Source organism: Vipera berus, assembly GCF_964194415.1.
Source record: "Vipera berus genome assembly, chromosome: 1".
Lineage (NCBI taxonomy): Eukaryota > Metazoa > Chordata > Lepidosauria > Squamata > Viperidae > Vipera > Vipera berus.
In genome coordinates this window covers 14406131-14430849 of record NC_138202.1, presented here as the reverse complement: position 1 = coordinate 14430849, position 24719 = coordinate 14406131, and the positions used below count along the sequence as shown (strand labels likewise).

At 45.4% G+C, this 24719-nt stretch overlaps 1 protein-coding gene across 2 annotated transcripts; it reads left to right on the top strand.

The window, feature by feature from the left end:
• The first annotated feature begins 5025 nt into the window (after window positions 1–5025).
• Window positions 5026–24658, top strand: ABHD17A (abhydrolase domain containing 17A, depalmitoylase). 2 transcript variants are annotated; one of them, XM_081318136.1, is made up of 5 exons: window positions 5026–5276; window positions 12695–13241; window positions 18938–19132; window positions 21071–21250; window positions 23511–24658. In XM_081318136.1, exons 2-5 carry the CDS (start codon window positions 12931–12933, stop codon window positions 23725–23727), a joined length of 903 nt encoding a protein of 300 aa, XP_081174262.1. In that variant the 5' UTR covers window positions 5026–5276; window positions 12695–12930; the 3' UTR covers window positions 23728–24658. The 2 variants fall into 2 exon arrangements, with proteins under 2 accessions (XP_081174262.1, XP_081174261.1); XM_081318135.1 differs by having other exon boundaries at window positions 5026–5333.
• Window positions 24659–24719: the final 61 nt, after the last annotated feature.

Below are 24719 nucleotides of genomic sequence, written 5' to 3'. Positions count from 1 at the left end.
TTCGAGATAGTAGCCACAACCAGAGAAACAAAAGCCCAGCCCATTTTTATGTGCATTATTGGTTCACTGGTAGGTGACCCTTTTAACTCGGTCATAAGTGATTTCCTACCTTACAAGACATTTTGTCATGGACAGATACTGACATGGAAAGTGCTACTTAGAATTCACCAGGTTTAGTACTATTCATTTGATCTTTAATTTTAAAAAAGATCTATCTTTTCAACACTTTTGAACTTTGATAAAGCAATAGAACAGGGGTCTCCAAAGTTGACCACTTTTAAGACTTGTGGACCTCAACTTCCAGAATTCCCCAGCCAGCGCATGCTGGCTGGAGAATTCTGGGAGTTGAAGTCCACAAGTCTTAAAGTTGCCAAGCTTGGAGACCTCTGCAATAGGAGCAGGATAGAAAGAATATTGATGCTTCTAAATTTTGGTGTTGGAGGAGGCCGTTGAGATTATCATGGACAACCAAGAAAACAAATTGATGGATCATCAAACAAATCATCCTGAAGTTTTCACTGATCAGGATCAAATTATGTGACTTTTAATGTATTATGTCAATGCCCTTGATCTCTGGAGAAGTCCATAATGCTGGGAAAAGTTGTTGAAGAAAAGAGAAGAAGAGGATAACCAGCATAATTCAGGTACAGTGTGGATGGGGGCACTGTGGGAAGATCTGAAGGACCAGAGAGGTTAGGGACATATCATGAAGAAAAATTAAGTGGTTGCCAAGAGGTGAAACCACTTAATAGCACATAATTTTCATCTGTGTTTAGCACTACTGTGTTATACGGCTCACTATGCATAACAAACCAGGTTATGATGAGCCTGGTGATTCAGCATACTGTGGGTATCCCAACATTGTAAAGACATATAGTATGAACCAGCCATCATATATTAAGCTGTAGTTCTTTGGGCAAAGGCTGTTATGTGACCACAGAGAAATATACACCATTACCTGGGTTTGTGGGGTGTGTAAATTCAATCATGACGTCACCATCTCCCACTAGAGTTGTGAAGGTTGGTGTGAGGGTGGAAACTGCCAGCTACAAGAGGAGAGAAGCAACCTAGTGAATGCTCCAATAGTGGAGGTTTTTAAGAAGAGATTGGACAGCCATTTATCTGAAATGTATAGGGTTTCCTGCCTGAGCAGGGAGTTGGACTAGATGATCTCCAAGGTCCCTTCCAACTCTTGTTATTCTGTCAGAAGAATCTAGATCAGACAGCTACCAAAGCACTGTACAACTGCTCTCAAAAGCTGAGGCTGTTGGGCGGTGAAATCTTTTACTTCAACTCCATAAGAGCAAGAAAGGAAGAGGCAGAATTTAAACCTTGGAGCTGGCATAAAATTACAGCTAGGTCCCTAGATTCTGTGGGTTTTGCCAGTTCAGTACATCTTTGCTGTAAACGCATCTGAGCTAAGCCACGTCCTTGAATCTTCTGCTGCAGAGCTCACAAGTACAGGTTTACATTCCTTGAGAGAGATTGATTGTCACACTCAGCGAAACTCCCAACAGGTTACAGGACTTATCTTTGCACACATCCAAGCCCTCGGGATCTGACACGATCTGAGTCTGGCATTCTTCATTTCCCATTCATCGAACTTACTGGGGTTTTTTTGCCCCAGAGAAAAATCCCAGGTGAGTGAAAATATTTCCTCCTTCAAGACAAAAGGACTTTTGTCCCTGACACAAAAATATGCTACAATGAATGGAATAGGCCTCTGTAGGCAAGGAGAAGGGTTTTTTTTATCTTATCCTCTGCTTTTTGCTTGTAAAGATTTAAGAGGCCTCCATATTCAGAGTGGAAAACAAAAAGCAGGTGGTTTTTTTAAAAAAACAACAACAACAATGGTTGACACCTGCATACAATTCAACTTTGTGCTGAAAAGTGCATTCATTTACTTATTAAATAAATAACTTGCACACGGCGATGCAGGGTAGTGTACAGCACTAAATATCAATAAAATGAAAAGCCCAGAGACTCCCACCTCTAGAGATGGTGACAAATACAATCACATAAACCACTGGATTGGCAACAAATGAACCTGGATTCACAGGCCTGCTGACAGAACGATGTTTTTAGGGCTTTCAAAAAAAAAAAAATAGCAAGGAAGGGTCAACCTTATTTCTGAATGATGTTCTGAAGAGAAGGAGCCATTACAGGGAAAGTCCTTCCTCTAGAGCAGGGGTAGGCAACCTTGCCTCTTATGACTCGTGGACTTCAACTCCCAGAATTCCTGAGCCAGCCATGCTGAGGGGAAAGGGAGAGGTTTCCAAGCTGAGCCGTGCTGGCTCAGGAATTCTGGGAGTTGAAGTCCACGAGTCATAAAAGAGCCATGGTTCCCCACCCCCTGCTCTAGGTTCCCTCAGGGGTACTTCCTTAATTGAAGCTGGAGCATACCCTGCCTTCCCATTCTGGTAGGCTGGGAAGATTGTAAGGCAATAGAGGTAATTAAATAATTATATTATTAAAACAACAAGTAGGAATTGTTCCACAGCCACATTATTCCTAGATTTTGCATTCTCAAAAATAGTGGGTCGTGCCAAAGTTTGCTGATCTGGAAAACAGCGCAGGACTTGCCTAGTTCTTAGCTGGAAGCTCACCAGGCTGAGCAGCCAAAAAAACAATTTAGAAGACCACAGCAAATTACTTTCAGACTGTTATAGAAAACCTCCACGTATTTATTTATAAAATTTATAGGCTACCCATCTTACCTCAAGGTAATTCTAGACATGTCCGTGAAGTCACCAGGGGATGAACTGATCTTGAAATGTTCATGACTTGAATTAGCTAATTCAACTTTAAGATTTATTAGAAGCAGCATATACAGGTGGTCTTCAACTTAGGACCACAATTGAGACTAGAATTTCTGTTGCTAAGCAAGGTGGTCAAGTGAGTTGCACCTGATTTTACAGCCTCTTTTGCCATAGTTAAGAAAATCTCTGTTAAGTGAATAAGACAGTCATTAAGGAAATCCAGTTTCTTCCATTGACTTTGCTTCTCAGAAGCCAGCTGGCAAGGTTGCAAATGACCCCAGGACACACAATTGTTGTAAACACAACTGCTGATCACATGACCATGGGGAAAGCTGCCACAGTTGTAAGTGCAAAGACTGGTTGTAAATCACTTTTTTCAGTGCCGTTATAAATTTGAATAGTTGTATCTCCAAGGACTACCTATAATTTCTTCCTCCCTCCCCTCATCATAAGAATCATTATAACATAAATATAACAATATAAAGCATCAGTAATTAAGTTCCAAATCTTCTCTTGAAGAGCCCCAGCTTTGCTGTTCTATGAAAAAAATGTGGATACAGATAGTCCAGAACTTACATTCATTTAGTGACCAAAGTTACAACAGCATTGGAAAAAGTAATGTATGACTGTTTTCCACACTTATGACCGTTGCAGCATCCCCTTGGGTCACATGATCAAAACTGAGATGCTTGGCAACTGGCATGTATTTTTGACTGTTGCAGTGTCCTGGGGTCACGTGATCACCTTTTGCGACCTTTTGACAAGCAAAGTTATGGGGAAGCCAGATTCACTTAATAACTGTGTTACTAACTGAACAGCTGCAGTGATTCACTTAACAACTGTGGCAAGAAAGTTGTAAAATAGGACAAAACTCAATGTAACTGTCTTGCTTAGCAACAAACATTTTGGGCTCAAATACGTGACAGTTGTCAAGCGCCTGTATTTTGATCATGTGACCATAGAGATGTTGCAACTGTTGTGTGTGAAGCAAAAGTTTGTCCCAGACCTTGAAAAAGTCCATTGGGAAGGAGGAAGTTTTCCCAAGGCAGACTCATGCAGGGGTGCAACAGGCACTCTGCAAGAAAAGGTAGTTCTCTCAGCTTGAAGAGTGTTAAAGAGGAAACGCAAGGCACGGGTTTTTTTTCAGAGGACCAATTTTCCAGAAGGCTGGCATGACATTTTCCAGAAGGCTGGCATGTTTCATGTACCTGTCTTGCCCTAGCAAATCAATGCTGTGATAACAACCCTTGCACATTAGCAAATTAGCAGAAATGCTCAACGGTTACCTGCAATTGCATTTCAGTGGGCTGAAGATCCTTGATTCAAGCATCCAGGTAACTGAGGCTGGGTTCAACCCGCCCTTATTCAAGACGATATCTTAATTACTCCATTTTCAAGTTTTGTAGCCCACACACTGAACTACACAAGCTGCAGGACCTCTCAGTGGTGGGCTTAGATGAGGTTCTTAGATGTGGCCCCTGATCTCAGTCCTGCTTGATCCTAGTAATCTGGCAATTGCTCCTTGGAGGACACATGTCTTTATACCTATAACAGCCTGGATGTAAATAGTGGATTAACTAAGCCACGATACTGAGTCTTGTTGTTTACAAACCACACTGGTTAGATCCCGCTAAGCCGAAACCGCTTGCGAGCATTTGAAGTCAGTTGGGGTTATTTTCTAAACCAGTGTTTCTTTTTTATTTTCCCCCTCAGCGCTTTCTTCTTCTCAGGGCCCACTTCCCATTTTTTAAAAAATTATGGAGTGCCCTCCATACGGGCTACCTGCATCGGCACCGACCAAATTAAAAATTTAAACGAACGTATTCGCTTGCCACTGCTGCTTTTCACCATTATACGGTGGGATTTTAATACGGGCGTTGTTATTATTTTTCAACGTAAGCTGGCAAATCATTTCGGTTGGGCGGACCCCTGAGAGGACCGTTGCGGACTCCCGGGAGGGTCCTGCAGGATCTCTCTCCCCAAAGTCCTGGGGGGACCCCCACAAGGCTCCTGGGACCACATTTTGAGAAACTCTGCCCTAAGCCAGAGGCTTTGCAGACCGCTCGAACCGGGTCTCCGACGCCTTTTCCTCCTGGAAACCGTCCGACCGGCGCCCACGCCCAGCACGGCTCGGGGGGGGGAGCTCCCCTCGTCTCCCTCAGAGACCCTCCCCACCATTTCTGCCTCCTCACAGCCCCACCCGGCCGGCTGTCGTCATTTCCAGCGCTGGCGTCGCGCTGTCACATCCGCCTCCCCGGGAGGAGGAGACGCCAGAGGGTGGGAGGCCCGGCGTAGCAGCGGCCGCTCGTTCCAACTTGCAGGCCCGACGCGTAATGCGGTGCGCAGGGGCGCCCGGTTGGAGCTCCCGAGCGGGAGCCGGGAAACAACAGAGCCGGGCCGGACGAGGACTCGGCGGCTGAGCGGGACGGCCGCGGCCTCAAGCAGAAAGGGGAACGGAGGATAAGCCACCTGCCGGCCGAAGGGAGAGACTCGCCAGCTGCCCTTCGCGGAGCCGCGGTGCGCCCAAGACGACGGGGACCCTCGCTGGCGACGCGGGGCCGGGGCCAGCCGCGGGTGATTACGGGCGGGGAGCGGCGGTGGTGGTAGTGGTGGTGGGGAAGCAGGCTCGGGATCCTCGCGGGCTCTGCCTGCCTTTGGGCTTGGCCGGCTACCCTCCACGCTGGCCGAGGGAGAGTTTGGGGCGTCCGGGCGTGATGCTCGCCGCCTCTCCATCCCTGGAAAGGATCGAGCCTGGGGCGGCGGGCGGCGGTTTCAGCGCTCAGCGGGCGGATTTCTCCGGGATTCCGGACCGGTGCGCTGGTTTCTGGTGTCTGGGGGGGCTCGCTCGTGGCTTTGGGTCTCCTCCTTTTTTGCAAGGGGAGGTGTGTTTCTCGGTTCTCCCGGGACGACGGCCACCTCTTGGCTTTATTTACGCCAAAGGGGTGCGGGGGGGGGGGGAGAGAAAGCCTTGCCGTGGCTGGCTGGGGTTAGCGTGCTTTGCAGGGCTTCTTCGGGAGCAGATCTCGGGGGTGACTGCCCGGGTCCCCAAAGTGCCCCAGCTATCTCGCCTGTGTGTACACGTTTGTGTGTAGTGACAACTCCGATGATGTCATATTTCCGCTAAGACCTCCCGTTCTCCGCACGCTCGTTTGGTCCGTTCCCTCAAGAATCTTTGGCTGTTAATCGGGACCGTTGGAGAGAATTTCGCTGGGATTTCCGCAATTCCTGCCCGCCAAAATAGCGACCTTCCCCCCACCACCACCACCCCTCGTGGACTGGGCTCTGTTTCCACCCACGGAACAGTCCGCTTGGCCAGCCAGGGGTCGGCAACCTCGGCTCTTTTATGACTCGTGGACTTCAACTCCCAGAATTCCTGAGCCAGCATAGCTGGCTCAGGAATTCTGGGAGTTGAAGTCCACGAGTGATAAAAGAGCCGAGGTTGCCGACCCCTGGCCATGGCTAACCGCGAAAACGCGCAGGGTTTACTCCAGGGGTGCTATTCGGCGAAAAAAAAAATCTCTCTCTCGATCGCTGTTAAAAGGTAGGGCCTGACTGACTGGGGATGGGTTTTGGTGTGTTTCTGCGTTGGCCCGCCCCACCCCGAGCCCTTTCAACAGATCTGAACTACAGTGCCCATGATCCCCAGCAAGAAGAGTTTGAGCTATTGGGATAAAGTTAGGCATGCTTGGAAAGTGCCGAAGGCCTGGTTGATGTTCTTATAGGTAGAAGTGATGCTGGCTGGGGATAATGGGTAGGATAATGCAGTATGGAAGAGGAGCTTTTGGAATATGCAATGGAAGGAGGGGGGTTGGGGGGGGCTTTGTGTAGAGGGGAAAGAGCATCAGTTAAAATGTGTCCATTTTGCTTTCCAATGACTAATGTGGCTTCAAACTGGAGCTGTAGTATTCTGTTAATGATGTTATTCGTGAGGCCGCTACGTATTGGTCCGACACAAGCAGTGCGGGGTTTGGATTGGCTCTGAGGCTCTGAAGCTGATGCGAGAGATGTGGGTAGATGCAGCCTTATCTTAAGCTACTATGGTTGTAGGTAGAAGCTTCACAATTTACAAACTCCTGCACAAATTCAGTTGCTGCTGCTGCTGTTTCATTATTATTTTTTCCAAAGCAAGCAGATTGGTAGTGTCCTCCTACTCCTTATTTTTTGGGGAAAAAAAAGACCTTGTGGATAGTTTTACGTAGGTATTTCTCAGCCTCGGCCAGATTAATATTAGGTGGACTTCAACTCCCAGAATTCCCCAGCCAGCATGGCTGATGGGGAGTTCTGGGAGTTGAAGTCCACCCATTTTAATGTTACCAAGATTGAGAATGTTACCAAGACTAATGTTACCAAGGTGATCAGGAAGGGATGCATTGGACCTTGGAGGACTGCCTGGGTGAGGAACAGGTCCAGTTGCGTTGTTCATAGGAGTTGGAGGAGGGATATTCTGTGAATTGGTTGTACCCTCATCAAGGTTGCATAGAAGTTTTTGGAGAGAATTGATGATCAGCTGCATGATGTCATCATGCAAATGATTGTATGCTTATCATGGACATGATGTAAATTACATAATCTCTTCACTTGCAAGATAGCTTGCCTGTGAAAGTGGAGTCATGCTGACAATACACCTAGTAGCTGTAGCGTAAGATAGATTTTCTCTCTTCTTCACCAAAAAGTGAAGGAAGCCAAGCAAAACACTAGTGGTTTAAATATGAGCCAGCCGTGTGCTGCAGCTGCCAAAAAAGCCAACACAGTGCTAGGCTGCATTAACAGAGGGATAGAATCAAGATCACGTGAAGTGTTAATACCACTTTACAATAAATGCCTTGGTAAGGCCACACTTGGAATCCCACATCCAGTTTTGATCACCACAATGTAAAAAAAGATGTTGAGACTCTAGAAAGAGTACAGAGAAGAGCAACAAAGATGATTAGGGGACTGGAGGCTAAAACATATAAGGAACGGTTGCTGGAATTGGGTATGTCTACTCTAGTCTAATGAAGAGAAGGACGAGGGGGGACTTGATAGCAGTGTTCCAATATCTCAGGGGCTGCCCCAGAGAAGAGGGAGTCAAGCTATTCTCCAAAGGACCTGAAGGCAGGACAAGGAGCAACGGATGGAAACTAATCAAGGAAAGAAGCAACCTAGAACTAAAAAATTTCCTGACAGAACAACTGATCAGTGGAACAACCTTCCTCCAGAAGCTGTGAATGCTCCAACACTGGAGGTTTTTAAGAAGAGACTGGAGAGCCATTTGTCTGAAATGGTGTAGGGCAGGGGTGTCAAACTCAATTTCATTGAGGGCCACATCAGCATTGCGGTTGCCCTGGGGGGGCGTGGCCTACTGGGTGGGCGTGGCTGGAGTGCGCATGGCCTACTGGGTGGGCATGGCCAGCTCTACATCATTTGTGTCAAGGGTGCCTATGGGGGCCTGGGCAGGAGTGGGACAGATCTGAGGGTCTCTGGCAGAAGGAGATGGGACCAGGGAAGTGCCAAGGAATGGTCCACCGGAGGAGCCTCACTGTTCCTCTCAGGCTATGGGGGGGGGCTGGACGGTGGTGCGGAGATCAAATGCCTAGCCCAGCCCTCAAGCACCCACGGCATAAGCCCAGCCCCACTTCCCCAAGGGGGTGCCCACCTGCATTTACCTCCTCCTCAAGGCTGATGCTGCTGTGCTTGCTCTCCTTAGCCAGGTTGCTCATGATGGGTACGAGGGCAAAATCAAGAGGGAGGCCCATTCCCTCTCCATGTGAGGAGACCTGGCTTTGTATCCAAAGCTTCCTTAGCAATAGGGAGACCCCCCAGGATAGGCCAGGAGGAGGGGGCAAGGGGATGGTGAAAGGGCAGCTGGGCAGGACTAAGGTAGGACTTCCCTCAGACCTTCCCTCTCCTTCCTTCCTTCCAAAGAACAGAGTGGTGGGGAAATATTTGAGATGGGGGAGGGAGAAAAACAGGCAAGAAACACAGCTGGGGAAGTGTCATCCTTCGTGAGGAATGAAGAAATGCACCATTGCCTGGAAATGGCCAGCACATGGCCCTCGCCTACTTCACGTATCTGGCTTGGTGGGCTCTAGGGAAGGGGATGCCATGAGCAGCATGAGAGTCAATGTTACCTGCGCAATGCTGCCCAGCCCCTAGCCTGCCCGGTTTTGGCAGGTAGCGGGGTGCTCTATTCACAGTGCCGAGAGGCTGAGCTGGGTGGCATGAATCTGAAGAGAAGCATAATGCTGCCCAACCCCTAGCCAGCCCGAAGTAGGCAGGGCCATGTGCTGGCCACTTCCAGGCGATGGTGCATTTCTTCATTCCTCACAAAGGGTGATACCTCCCCAGCATGCACCGAGCGGGCAGTGCCAACATGGCACGGGCCGGTCCCTCGCTGTTTCCAGATGGCCTTGTGGAGCTAAGACTGAATGTATTTCAGCAAAGATGACCACCACGAAATTGTACATTGGCTCCTGGCCAGCCTGGGCCGGGGCCAAGACAGCGGGGGCCGTTCCCTTACTGTTTTCCAGGATGGCTTCGCGGGCCACATGAAACCACTTTGCGGGCCACATGCGGCCCCCGGGCCTTGTGTTTGACATGTCTGGTGTAGGGTTTCCTGCCTGAGCAGGGGGTTGGACTAGATGATCTCCAAGGTACCTTCCAACTTTTATTTTTATATTAAAGGTAAAGGTAAAGGTTCCCCCGCACATGCGTGCTAGTCGTTTTCAACTCTAGGGGCCGGTGCTCATCTCCGTTTCAAAGCCAAAGAGCCAGCGCTTGTCCGAGGGCGTCTCCGTGGTCATGTGGCCGGCATGACTAGACGCCAAAGGCGCACGGAACGCTGTTACCTTCCCACCGTAGTGGTCCCTATTTTTCTACTTGCATTTTTATGTGCTTTCGAACTGCTAGGTTGGCAGAAGCTGGGACGAGTAACAGGCGCTCACTCTGCTACGTGGCACTCGGGATTCGACCCGCCAAACTTCCGACCTTCTGATCGACAAGCTCAGCGTCCTAACCCACTCAACCACCACGTCCCTATTTTTATATTATTATTATTATTATTATTATTATTATTATTATTATTATTATTATTATTATTATTATTATTATTATTATTATTATTATTATTATCATCTGCTTGCATATAAATTTCAGATTAGAAGGCCAAAGTGCTTGTTGCAACACTTGTGCTATCACCTTAACCTTTTTTTCCGAATAAATCTTTATCCAACTCATAAGGGCTTGTTCCTTTACACATTTATTTCCAGTCCTGATTAGAAAGTTCTGATGTGACCCGAGTCATCATTTTGACATCACTGTTTGCAATGGCCATTGATGCATTGCTGTGATGATTCTACATTTATATCTTACTTTTCAGTCCAGTAAGAACTCAAAAAAATTTCTCATGGTAGAATTAGAAGGGTGGAAAACTTCCCTGTATCGAATGGGGTGAAGACAAATGTTAATTATTCGGATTTCTTATTGGCCTGGCATTGAACAGGAAGTTCAGCTGGATGCCTTGATGTCTACGGAAAGTCTCAATCATCCATGTCACAGTTGTCCCAAAGGTGCTTTTTTCTTTGAAAACATTTGCTTCTCATCCAAGAAGCCTCTTCAGTTAGAAAAAGCACCTTTGGGATGGCTTTGATGGCCTTTTGCTAATTCTAAGACAAGTAGCAGTAACATACCCTGGGTTATATGATGTTCATGTGATTTGTCTCTGGTTGGTTGGGTTTACATTTTCTGTGAAACTTGCTTTGCTTCATAAAAAGCCGGCTGGGTGACTTTGGGCCAGTGACTCTTATCTTAGCCCAACCCACCTCACGCGTTGCTATTGGGGGGGGGGGGGGAAGAAGGACGAGGAAGTGGTGTTGGGTATGTTCGCTGCCTTGAGTTATTTATAAAAATAATAAAGGTGGGATATACAGTAAATATACTGGGATCATACAAGCTTTAAACTTAGAACATTGCACGAAAAGTAAACAACGAGGCAGAACAAAGGTAGGTCTGTTAAACCTAGTTTAATCTAGATTTAATCAAGATTGGGAGTTCCTTCCTCCATAAATTCCATCAAATTTAGATCCTAAGATGAAAATACAGTGCGTTCAGTTTTGTTCTGTTCAGCTTTGTGTATACACACACACACACACACACACACACACACACACATTTTCAGTGTAATCCTGTAAAATATACAAGCAAGGACAAAAATAGAAAATAATAGAATAGCAAACTGAAAAGGAAAAAAGAGAAAAACATACAATAATGCCTTCTGCCCTTCTATCAAATCATCGTCATATTAAATGTTTCCCTAACTTCTTCCTCTCATTTTAATCCCCAAATCTCATAATCAATTCATTGTTTTCTTCTTTCAGCAAAAAGTCCATGCAAGGATTTCAGATGATGATGATGATGGATAGGGCCCATTGGAGATCTTCTAGTCCAACCCCCTGCTCAGGCAGGAAAACCTATACCATTTCAGACAAATGGTTGTCCAGTCTCTTCTTAAAAAGTCTTTGTTTTTCCTCCTGGCCAAATTAATCAACTTTGGCACTTCTGCAAGTTCAGTTAATGTTGTGATCCAATCTTCTATCTTATGTTGTGATCAGCTTTTGTCAAAAAAGTCCTTTTTCCTTTGTGATATTTCTATTAGCGGAAATTGCATGGATATGTTTATATCATTGTTTGGGTTATGCGTTCATATATGTGTGATGAATTATTGGCTGCAAATCAGGAGTGAGCAAACCCTTGTACATATTAACCCCCTCCTTGCTCTCTTGTTGTGTAGGATGATCAAATGTTTGAAAAGATTATTAATGAGGCTGGTTTCTGTGTGAAATTTTATGGGTAGGCATGTTTTAAAGGGCCAGTGAACAGTCTAGCACCCAAGTTGTATGTTTACTCCTACTGCTTAGACCCTGACTTTGAAGGAAGTAGGAGAGCACAGATGATATCAATAGATGGAGTATGGTTGAAATTTTATTTGTTGTTGTTCAGTCGTTAGGAAGTTCTCTTCGCAACCCCATGGACCACAGCACGCCAGGCTCCCTTGTCTTCCACTGTCTCCCAGAGTCTGCCCAAGTTCATGTTCATTGCGTTGATGACACTTTCTAACCATCTCATCCTCTGCCGTCCCCTTCTCCTTTTTGCCTTCCATCTTTCCCAACATTGGGGCCTTTTCCGATGAATCCTCGTTTGGTGTCCAGAGTATTTGGGTTTCAGCTTCACTATCTCTCCTTCCGAAGAATGGCCAGGGTTGATTTCCTTTAGAAAATTGTATTTCCCCCCCCCCCGGAGGATAATTAAAGCTTGGAACGGAAGTAGAAGGCAAACAATTGTCATACCTTTCATAAGGTTCCAAAACCCCAAAATCATACCATGGAAACATGGCACCTGAATTTTGCTGGACCAGTCCTGGGGATGCTGTGACCACTAGCTTGGCTTCCAGAGAATATTTGATAACAGAAGACGAGATCTCTGTTTGACTATTTTAAGATGTGTGGACTTCAACTCCAGAATATCTCAGCCAGCAACGCATCTTAAAAATGTCCACACGTCTTAAAAAAGGGCTAAGGTTAGGAAATACAGGTAGCCCTCAACTTACAATGTGAGCCCAAAATTTCCGTTGCTAAGCAAGACAGTGAGTTTTGTCCCCTTTTACAGCCTTTCTTCCCACGGTTGTTAAGTGAATCATTGCAGTTGTTAAGTTAGTAATACGGATGTTAAGTGAATCTGGCTTCCCCTTTGACGTTGTTTGTCAGACGTTTGCAACAAATTATCACATGACCCTGGGACACCGCAACCATCATAAATATATAGAGTCGCCTCCAGGTGAAATGGGCGGCATATAAGAAGATCCATAAGAATCCATAAATTACGGCCATTCCCATTGCCTTTATTGGATCTCCTTCACAGGGAAAAATAATAATAATTTCCTCTCTTGTTTTGTTTTTTAGGATTCTGAGCAGCAAAACTAATGTGCAGAGAGAGACTTCAAGATTCTCTGTGTTGGAATGCAGGACCCCCCCAGTTATGGCTGTTCTGAGCGGACATGTGCTAAAGACTCCCTGTATTTCACTGGAGGCTGAAATATTTTCGTAACCGGTTGGATTGCCCTGCTTGTGGGACTCCTGCTTTTCCCTGAAAATTACCCTATACCCCATAGTCCCTCTCCTTGATTCCACCCGCGGCCATGAATGGGCTGACGGTTACTGAGCTCTGCTGTCTTTTCTGCTGCCCACCTTGCCCTAGTCGCATAGCTGCCAAGCTGGCCTTCCTACCTCCAGACCCCACCTATACAATCGTCCCGGAACCAGATCCTGCGGGCAGCACCAGCAACGCCTCCCGGAGTGGCACCATGGCTCGCTGGAAGCTTCATTTGACAGACCGGGCTGATTTCCAGTATACCCAACGAGAACTGGACACCGTTGAGGTGTTCCTTACCAAAAGCAGCCGAGGGAACCGAGTGAGTTGCATGTATGTCCGCTGCGTACCTGGCGCCAGGTGAGCAAATTTGAAAAGATGAGTGGCAGTAGGCTTGTGGTGTCTGGGACATTGGGTTTACAGGTAGTCCTTGAGTTACAACCATTTGTTTACTGACCGTTGGAACTTACAACGGCCCTGAAAAAAACGACGTATGACCAGTTGTCAAACTGTTGCAGCATTCCTGTGGTCACATGATCAAAATTCAACACTTGGCAACTGGCATGTATTTATGATGTTGCAATGTCCTGGGGTCCTGTGAACTCCTTTGGCCACCTTCCGACAAAGTCAATGGGGATGTCAGATTCACTTATTATTGTTATTATTTTAAAAACTCTAGTGATTCACTTAACGACTGTGACAAGGTTGTACAATGCGGCAAATCTCATTTAACAACCATCTTGCTTAGCAATGGAAATTTGGGGCTCAGCTGTGCTTATAAGTCAAAGACCTCCTGTATAACTGCAAGTCAGAATAACAGAATAACAGAGTTGGGAGGGATCTTGGAGGTCTTCTAGTCCAACCCCTTGCTCAAGCATGAAATCCCATACCATTTCAGACAAATGGATGCCCAATCTCTTCTTAGACGCTCCCAGTGTTGGAGCATCCACAATTTCTGGAAGCAAGTCTTTCCACTGATTAATTGTTCTGTCAGGAAGTTTCTCCTTAGTTCTAGGTTGCTTCTCTCCTTGGTTAGTTTCCATCCGTTGCTTCTTGTCCTGCCTTCGGGTGCTTTGGAGAATAGCTTGACTCGCTCTTCTTTGGGGCAGCCCCCGAGATATTGGAACACTGCTATCATGTCGCCCCTCGTCCTTCTCTTCGTTAGACTAGACATACCAATTCCAGCAACCGTTCCTTATATGTTTTAACCTACAATCCCCTAATCATCTTTGTTGCTCTTCTCCGTACTCTTTCTAGAAGCTCAACAAGTCCTTGTTAGAGGTGGTGGTGGTAAATGTGAATTTGCTGGGATTCCGTCTCAGTTTCCAGAGCAGTTCGCACGGAATTGTGGGACGCCCGGCATTCTTTGGCTTGGCCGATGGCAGTTCTTCTGTTATTGAAGAAACACACTAGCAAAGCCCTCTCTGTTAAGACAACAGTTTGAACCAGTGATCATTGTTGGCGATGTTTGGGGGAGGGCGGGGGGGGGGAGAAAGACTGTATTGACTAAGCACAGTTAAACAACAAAGTTAAGAACATCAGACTTGCTCAAAGCTGCTTAATTGAGTTAATCTGGGGGCTGTCATTTGGTGTATAAATTCTTGCTATGTTGCAGGTGCCTCCGGATAATCATAAGCCTGGAAGTGAAAGGAGCTTGTGACCTCTTCCTCCTCCCACCTCTTTTCTTTTTTTAAAAAAAAATAGGGGTTGCTCAGACAACTGGAAAGCTCAATGGGATTGGACCCCGGCCTTTGTAATCTGTTTCCATGACAATGTAAAAAAAAAACTTCATAGGTGCAGGAATTAAGCCCCTTGAGAGCTTAACATGTCAGGTTTAATTTTGCCGAAAGAGTCCCAGTGTTTATTCCGTGCGGTGAAAATTATCAAATGAAGTTTAATTAAATCGGATTGGGGCCTGGCTGATGGGGGTCACCAGGGCCAGTTCTCAAGGGAATCGAGCATGGGTGATGTGCTTGGAACATGCGAGCTGCAAGTGGGAAGTTTTACCTTCTGCCTCAAACTTTTGCAGCTGTGTTTTCCTTCCCATTTATTACTGTGTACAGGTAGTCCTCGACTTACAACTGTTTGCTTAGTGACAATTCAGAGCTGCAAGGGCACTGTAAAAAGTGACCTGTTACCAGTTCTCACATATAACTGTTGCAGCATCCCATGATCACATGATCAAAATTCCGGTGCTTGGCAACTGGCATGTATTTACAATCGTTGCAGCATCCCCAGTGTCACGTGATCACCGTTTGTGACCTTTAGAAGCCAGCTTCTACAAAGAAACTCCCTGAGGCAAACCAGATTCACTTAACAACCACGTGATTCGCTTACCAGCTGCAGAGTTTCACTTAACAATTGTGGCAAAAAAAAAAGTCACGAAATGGGACACAACTCTTAGCAACAGAAATGGTGGACTCGGTTGCGATCACAAGTCAAGGACCACCTGCACAGGCTCCTTGACCGATTTACCTAAAGGGAAATTTTACTGGCTTGAGGGGGAGGCTGTTTCTAAGTAAGCAAAACCAGAACCAAACTGGAAAAGAGAGTCTGTATAGTTTGGCCACAGTAACTGGAAGATAAATGTGTATTAAAAAGTTACTAGTCTATTTGCTGTTCGCTGGGCACTATGAAATGCGAAGAACAAAACATGGGATAATAAAACCAAGAACAATCGGCAGCATCATTAGCAAGGATTAATAAATAATAATCCCCAGGTCTTTGGGAAGGCCTTGCTAGGTAGATAAAAATGCCAAATCCATTCTGGCTAACCGTGAGACAAGCCAAAACAATAAATATATGATGAGGATGAAAAAAAAAACCACCATAAACCGAACTCCTGAACGTGTAATGTAAAGTTTCTAAAAGCACTACAAATGATTTTAGAAATGGAAAGAATAACATGGCCTTTAAGCAGGCATCCTAGAGCTCAAAATTGGGAGGGTTTTGTTTAGCGACTGTAACTTTAAATCAGAGCAAACAGACGATATCCTCAAAAGTAGCAACTTCTGTTTCCAAAGAGGATTATCTGTGTTGAAGTTGTCTCCATGTGGTTAAGTTGAAGTGAGATTTAATAAATATAGGCGATTCTGTCCTGGGTGGCCTTTCCTTTCCCCACGCTGGCTGAGGAATCCTGGCACTTGCAAGTCCACTCATCTTAAACTTGCCAAAATTTGATACACACAACCCCTGAAAGGTGTTCAAGAAGAAAAACCTTCTTGCAAACTCTTCAAGGCCTTGAGTCTTGGGACACAATAGTTGAACAACCATAAAAAGATCATTTGCCAGAAAATCAAGACATCTCTTCAGCCACTGGGGCCACCTGGTTGGGCTGGAGAAGTTAGTTGAGGCCTGGACATGGGGTGGGAGCAGCAAGGAGAAGAAGTCTTGGAGCAGCTAGATCAGAGCAGCTCAACCAGTTCTTTCCTTAGTTTGACAGATGGTTGGTGGTTGTGGATAAGGGCGTTCCCTGGTCACAGTTTCCGGTCGTCTTTGTGTGGGAATCTGTCTCTGTTCTCCATTGTTGGTACAGTACTGGAGTCCAACCGTAAATCCTCAAAAAAGGGGAAAAAAAACCAACAACCCACTTTTCATGTCCAAAACAGCTGACTGTGGCTCTTTAAACCCATTTTACCCTATTATTCCTATCAACCCTGTTAGATAGATCAGATTTGGGTATCTTTGGGATTTTACACATTGAAATAATTGAATCTGTAAAAAAAAAATCAAAGTTCACATTGTGTGCCAAATGATTGTGCAAATGCCAAGAGAAATGTTTTTCTTCTTTAGGTGGCCTTAATTAATTTTGTCCGTTCCTCCCCTTTACGTGCAACAAAGTTAGGGTGATCCTATTTTGCTGGGGGAAAAAAATGAAGGATAAGCTTGTAAAGAGGGGCAAATCTGAAAGAGTTTAACAAAATAATATTCATAAATGGTTGTTTATGTTTGTAACTTTGCTTTACAAAGGAAACTTCCAAGAGCAAAACAGAGGAAAAGCTCTACAAAAACACACATTCTAATAAAATTATCTAAAACTGAACAGCATATGCAAATTTATATTAAATTAATGTGAAAGACAATGGATTAAATAGAGCCATTTGTATGGTAAATGTTAAATGACTCAAATAGAGGACAAAAGTGAGTGCTTGAAAAAGAAATACATCCAAAAGTCAGCTTTCCAAAATTAAAAAAAAAACCTGTTCTTTATAGTAAAGAGTGGACGATCACTGTCGTGATAGTAAATTTGAGAAAAGAAAATTCTTGCTAGTATTTCTTTCTGTAACAGAAAGTGTGGAGAAATGGTGATGACGGTATTTATTTTGTAGACATTGGTAGGATCTGTAGAAATTCTGATACTTTAGTCTCTATCTTTTATGTAAGGAGTAGAAACAGTGATAAATCTCAAAATGACCCAAGAACTGAATTATGTAAATCTGCCAGTGAAAGTGAAAATGTCATACTTAAGACTGCAGCGGTCCATTTATAATAAATTAGTGAGGCTAAACTTCTCTGTAACAATTATTTAGATTTCTGCAGAAAGGGAGATTTGGGCCTGTGTTTTAAATACTAGGTAAGTGTTTCAAAATGGCACCTCCGAGCACCTGAACGTGGTCTGGGCTATGCTATTGTTTCATCTGGTTCCTTATAGGAGTGGCTGGCAATGCAGATAGTCCTCGACTTACGGCCACAATTGGGATCAGAATTTCCATTGCTAAGCAAAATGGTTGTTAATTAAGTTGTGCTCATTTTTATTACGTATCTTTTTTTGTGTGCCATGGTTGTTATGCAAAGCACTGCAGTTCTGATGTGAATCACGTGGTCATTAAGTAAATCAAGCTTCCGCCATCAACTTGGCTTGTCGGAAGCCGGCTGGGAAGGTTTGCAAATGGAGATCACATAATGCCGTGAGTGTCTGAAACCAAGCCACGCCCGTTTCCAAGTGATCCGATTTTGATCATCCCATGACTGTGGAGATGCTGCAACAGGCATAATAAGTGCAAGGACCGGTCATAAGTCCGTTATAAATGGTTCAGATGGTTACTAAACAAATAGTTGTAAGTTGCAAGGACTAGAGGTGGGCTACAGGAAAAACAAGTGCAAGACAGCATAATCCATTCTTCCTCTGTGTGGTTCGAAGAGACCCATCTTGCTCTGGCCTCAGAAGTGGCCACCTCGTTATGTTGTGAGGTGTACACCTTTTTTACAAGCATAGACAGTCATATGTGTGACATACCCTAAACCAGGGATCTTCAAACTCGGCCCTTTTATGACTTGTGGACTTCAACTCCCAGAATTCTCCCAAGTTTGAAGACCCCTGCCCTAAGCCTTTGTATGAAAGAGGCCTAAAGTAATGAGCCTTGATCCATGGCAAAATGAGATGGTAGGGACTTACGAAGGAAGGAGGCCGAACCAACTCTGAAAATAGCGGAGCCGTTTAAAACTTCATTCTCACGTTAACAAACCAAACACGGTATTAAATAAGAGTTTCCAGCTCTTATTTAACGAGGGGAAGGTTCTTCACCAACCTCTTTTCCTCCTTCCACCCCCATTATGCTACTTTCTACTTGCAGAGAAGGGGGGAGGGGAGAGCACACATTTTCTGTTGTCACGAAGTGAGACATTTGTTAAATGAGTTTTGCACGTTTTTACAACCGATCTTGTCACAGTTGTTAAGTGAATTAACTGCAGTTGACAAGTTAGTAACCTGGCTGTTAAATGAACCTGGCTTTCCAGATTCTTTGCTTGTCAGAAGGTCACAAAAGGTGGCTCACAGCAACAGTCACAAATATGAACTAGTTGCCAAGCATCTGAATTTTGATCACGGGGAAGTTGCCAAGGTCGTAACTCTGAAAACCGGTGCTAAGTCACTTTTTTTCCCCACTGCCATTGTAACTTTGAATGGTCACTAAATGGATTGTTCTAAGTCAAGGACTAAGTCAAGGTTCCGAAGTGGTACACTTTGTCCTGGGAAAAAAAGGCCTTTACCACCGTGATGCACCTGAGGATCAGGTGTGATCCCTCTGATCCTTTCTGAAGGCTGCCTTCTCCTCCAGGTTCACCGTTCTGTTCTCGCATGGCAACGCTGTGGATTTGGGCCAGATGTGTAGCTTCTACATCAGCCTGGGCACCCGGATTAGCTGCAACATCTTTTCTTACGACTATTCGGGCTACGGTGCCAGCACAGGGAAACCTTCAGAGAAGAACCTCTATGCTGATGTCGACGCAGCCTGGCAGGCCTTACGCACCCGGTGAGTCTCCAGGAAGAACACCACCAGCCTTTTGTTGTTGGTGTTGTCGTCGTTGTTGTTTCAAAAGCTCCAGGATGGTTTGTAACAGTGTCAGGATTGATCAGTCCCATTAGTTTCCAGCAAGGGCGCTCAGAGGCCTCTTAATGGTTTTTCAGAAATCGGATACTTCCTGAATAGCGACTCCATTCTTAGTTTTCGAGGACAAGAAAGACGGATAGATACACTGTCCATTAAGCCGTAAATAGACAAATGGAAGAAAAGCTGTACTTGTTCATTGCCTGTCTTAGTGCCCACTTTAGTGCTTGGATCTGCCAGTGTGACTGTGGACACCTGATTTGGTGCCCACCGTGTTTCTTGTCTCATCTGAGGTTTTGTGTTTTGTTTTTTTACATTTAAAAAAAAAAAAGCAAAAACGAGAAGTCAACAGTGCTGCTAAGTGAGCAACAGCCTCTGGTACTATGCTGGCTTCTTAAAGTCCTGAAATGTCTTCAGAAGCATGTAGTGGTATGTGGGGATGACCTTGAGAGGAATGGGTTTAGAGATGCTGCCTAGGGCAGTGATGGCGAACCTTTTAAAGACCGAGTGCCCAAACTGCAACCCAAAACCCACTTATGTATCGTAGGGTGCCAGGTGGGCGTGGCCCACTGGGTGGGCATGGCCCATTGGGTGGCCGTGGATGCAGTGGTAACAGCAGACTGGGCGAGACTAAAAAGTTCAATCAATTCCAACTTTCCGAGATCTTTTTTTTCCTGCGAGAAGTTGAAATTGATTGAACCTTTTTTTTTTTTTTGCACACGGTGGTGGAGGCCTAAAGCGAAAAGGTTTTATAAAACCCAGCTGAAGGCCTAGGACTGGGGCGGCAGCGCGTGTGCCCACAGAGAAGGCTCTGCGTGCCATCTGTGGCACGCGTGCCATAGGTTCGCTACCACGGGCCTAGGGAATAATCACATAAGAGACAGCTTAGCCTGCAGCTGGATAGAGGGCGAGACAAGAGGCTGAGAAGGGACTCTTGGGTGTAAAGGAGATGATGGGAGAATTGTATTTTTACACCTTCAAGGGTCTGCAAGTGTACCTTTGCAATAAAATAGAATCAGCTCCTCTGGCTGTGTTTCTTGTCTGGTCTACCTGGTAAGGCTGAAAATTCTCTTTATGGTGGGACCCTTGGTGCTCTCTAAGCTTGGTCATTTTCTTGCAGATTTTTCATTACCAAACTAGGTAACATCATCATGCTAGTAGCTACTAGCTGTACTAGCAATGATGATGATGCTACCTAGTTTGGTAATGAAATCCCTGCAAGAAAACAACCAAGCTCAGAAAGCACCAAGGATCCCGCCATAAAGAGAATTTTCAGCCTTACCAGGTAGACCAGACAGGAAACCCAGCCAGCCCTGGGCTACAAATATTCTCTTCTATCAGTTCTATGTTTTCTTACAAAATAATTGGCAGCTCTCGCCTGCTGGGTTTGAAAATGTGCCCACCTACCAAGAGAAGGGCAGAGTTAAGCACGAGGAAGCAAAATGTTTTTGCGGCCAGGGGGAGAGAGAGGGGCACAGGAGTAGCGGGGAAGAGGAAAATAAGCATTTTGCGTGGTTCAGACCGCCAACCCTTCCACCACTTTAGGACTGAGTGAGACTGCTAGGTGCCTTCGGGCAGCTCATCAGTAGGAGACACAGACAAAGTGGGCTGCCCTGTTCATTCCAGGGTCTATTTGGGGCTGGATTGCCTTCCGGTGAGGATGTCCCTTCCCTTAGTCATGACGGGTAGCCCCAAATAGCATCAGCTGGTCAGGTTCTACTTGGAAACCACGTTCCTACACCTGTAGGGAGCAAATTCCATCCCTGGTACAAATGGTACTTCTTCAGGCAGGACATGAGGAACATAAAAGATGTAATTTACCTTGCGACGGCACCTCTGCGGTTTCTTTCCCTCTCTCCACAGATATGGGATCAGCCCCGAGAACATCATCCTCTATGGGCAAAGCATTGGGACGGTGCCCACGGTGGACCTGGCCTCCCGCTATGAGTGTGCCGCTGTTATCTTACATTCGCCTCTAACATCGGGCATGCGGGTTGCCTTTCCAGAAACCAAAAAGACCTACTGCTTTGATGCTTTCCCAAAGTAAGTCCTTCAGAAAGCAAGAACGTGGGTGTGGAGCTCAGCCAAGGAAGGCAGATGTACAATTAACATTTACTATTGAAGTCTGCTGGATTTATAGTTAGAAGAATTAACCAGTGGAACAGCCTGCCTCCAGAAGCTGGGATTGCTCCAAGACTGGAAGTTTTTAAGGAGAGTCTGGACAGCCATTTGTCCGAAATGGTATAGGGTTTCCTGCCTGAGCAGGGGGTTGGACTAGAATACCTCCAAGGTCCCTTCCAACTCTATTATTATTATTATTATTATTATTATTATTATTATTATTATTATTATTATTATTATTATTATTATTATTATTATTATTATTATTATTATTATATAAAACTTTTATTCATAAAACATGAAACTCAGCCAACTGAACACTCAAATTGACTGGCACTAATGGTTCATATGGGTTGTTGCCAGCATCCTAGGTATCAACCAGGTTGTTGTTGTTGTTGTTATTTTCTGTCAGCACCCCTCCCCCCAAATCTTTTAATTTCTTTTTCAGAAGCATGATTATTGAAAAGTCTATCCTGCCAGTGCAACTCCAAAAAACTTTTCAGTGAGAGTTTCCTACGTATAGATCTGGGGTCACCAAGCATGGCAACTTTAAGACTTGTGGACTTCAATTCCCAGAAGTCCTCAGCCAGCTTGGAATTCTGGGAGTTGAAATCCACACATCTTAAAGTTGCCAAGTTTGGAGACGCCTGGTACAGAGGCTACTCAGCTTGCATTTAGTTACAAATGGAAGTAGTAACTCCGTATTTGCTTGGTTATTTCCAATTGGATTTACTATATAGTACAGGCAATCCTCAACTTACAAATCACAACTGGAACCAGAACTTCTGTTGTTAGCCAAGATGGTTGTTAAGTGAGTCATGCCCAATTTTACGACCTTTTTTGCCATTGTTGTTAAGCAAATCACTGCAGTTGTTAAGGGAATCAAGTCATTAAGCAAAGTTCACAAATGGCAGTCACAAGGTGGCCGAATTTTGATCATGTGACTTTAGGGTTCCTGTGTTAGTCATAAGGCAGAAGACTGGTCATAAGTCACCGTTTTCAGTGCTGTAGTCCAGGGGTGCCCAAGCTTGGCAACTTTAAGACCTGTGGACGTCAACTCCCAGAGTTGGGAGTTGGCTGGCTGGGGAATTCTGGGAGTTGAAGTCCATAGGTCTTAAAGTTGCCAAGCTTGGGCACCCCTGCTGTAATCACTAAATAAATGGATGTAAGTTGAGGACCACCTGTACTCCATTTAGAATATGTTCACGTTCAAAGCACATTGCTCACTGTAATTCAGAAAAAACTCCATTAGAGGGACTTGTGGTCATTTGCAGAGAAATCTCTTCCCTGGCCATCAGGAATATTATGTAACCTGATTTTTCTCCTAACAAAAGAGTCCTATTTCATGCTTAAGCAAGAGGCTGTAACTCACCGATGGAGCGCTGATTCTGTGTCAAAAGGGCACACACATTTTCAGTACAAAAGTATCTTAGGTCTTAGACTGTAATGACATGAGTTACCCCCTTTGAGTATCACAGCAGACTTTGTGGGTCATAATGAAGACTGCCTCATTTTGGAATTTGCTTTTTTTTTGTAAGCAGAGAAATAGAGGCCTTGAGCTTTTGCAAGGCGTAAGCTGCTCATTTTGCCTCTGAACATTCCCCAAACTTTAAATCAACCCCAAATAAGTTCATTTTAATTAAAAAGGCTAACATTGCGCATCTTTCTGAAAACCCCGTGATATTAGTAATCTCTGATTTCAGCCATTTAATTTTGTTTTGATATTTTAATTTGGGTTGTCTGTAAATTCCAAGGAAGGACGGTGGGCCTTGGTGCTGTTGGAATTTACGGAATTTAAGCTACTGATCTACCTCATACTCAGTGAGTAAAGCATGTAGAACTATCCAGCTCCTCTTTCAGGGTAATGCTGCAGGGCAAACCACCACCCTCCCCCTGGAGAAGAGAGGCTCTGTTAGTTTTTAACCATTTTAACCACAGTGTTTCTCAACCTTGACCACTTTGAGATGTGTGGACTTCAACTCCCAGCATTCCCCAGCCCAGAATTCCAAAATGAGGCAGTCCTCATTATGACCCACAAAGTCTGCTGTAATACTCAAAGGGGGTAACTAATATATGGGCTGGGGAATTCTGGGAGTTGAAGTCCACCCATCTCAAAGTGGCCGAGATTGGGAAACACTACAATAATCTACCCTCACTTTCTCTATTCCTCTCTCTTCCGCAGTATAGACAAGGTGTCCCGCATCACTTCCCCCGTTCTGTTCATTCATGGCACCGAAGACGAGGTGATCGACTTCTCTCACGGCCTGGCCCTTTACGAGCGCTGCCCGAAGGCAGTGGAGCCCCTCTGGGTGGAAGGAGCTGGCCACAACGATATCGAACTCTACAGCCAGTACCTGGAGCGCTTACGCAAGTTCATCTCACAAGATCTGTCTGGTTAATGCAACTCCACCTGCTTGACCCTTCCGGCAAAGGCCGCCCGCCTTGACTGGGCCTGCGGAAGCAGAGGAAGCATTTGTGGCTTTCGAAGGAGAAGGCCGCTGATGCTGCAAGCTCCACGTTCCCATCTGCAAAATGGGAGTAATTCTCTCCATCCTTCCTCTATCGCAGGCTTAGCCTGCGCAGGGCTCTTGAGTCTCTCCTGGTGGCCCTTCCCCATCGCCGAGGGCCCTTTCCAGCTGTTCTCATTTCCAGCTGTTGTCATGGCTGAAGATGGGCCTGACCATCACAGCAAGATGCCTGAGAACGGAGTCTCGAATTGCACCTCCTCGTGCGACTCCGAAGGCCTTGAGCGTTGCAGATCATTCTAAAACATGAACATCTCCATATCAGGGCTATCCTCTCTGTGGCCTCCATCCATCTTTTCACTTCCTGTTTCAGATCCTGTTTTCTTAAAACACTCTGCGTGTGACCCACTGATAGCAATAAGCCATAGGCAGGGTGGGGCGGGAGGCAAAGCACCTTGCATGCTGGCCAAAAACGGCTTGCTTCAGTTTAGCTGTCCAGCCCATGGCAGCCCTTGAAGACAATTGAATTTCATTCAGATTTCCCCAAGGGTGGGGACGGAAAACAACCACCTGTAATTTTTCACCCAGAAGCCTGCAAAAAGACTATTTGTGGAATGCAGCAAGGCTGCTCTACGCATCCCGGAATTTATCGGTGGTGGGGAGTCATTTTCCAGCTTCATCACAACTCCTAGATATTATTGTTTTAATCTTCCAAATTCCTGTCCCCTCCAGATGTTCCCAAGGAATGGATTACACTTTACTTAACTTTGGGGTTTCAGGCAATGGGGACGGTTTGGGTGGGAGGTAAGGGAAGAATTCTCCATCCATTCATTTTGAAAGAGGAATAAAAAAAAAGAAAAAAAGATCCACATGTGTTTCCTACCAAATGTTTGTGGGAGAATTGGATGTGATTGAATGAGTTGGAA

What these genes read in the sequence shown, in the direction of transcription:
- ABHD17A (XM_081318136.1), top strand. Translation starts at nt 12,931, where the DNA reads ATGAATGGGCTGACGGTTACTGAGCTCTGCTGTCTTTTCTGCTGCCCA. An exon ending in TGGCAGGCCTTACGCACCCG is followed by an intron (nt 19,133 to 21,070) that starts GTGAGTCTCCAG and finishes CTCTCTCCACAG; the next exon opens with ATATGGGATCAGCCCCGAGA. An exon ending in TGCTTTGATGCTTTCCCAAA is followed by an intron (nt 21,251 to 23,510) that starts GTAAGTCCTTCA and finishes TCTCTTCCGCAG; the next exon opens with TATAGACAAGGTGTCCCGCA.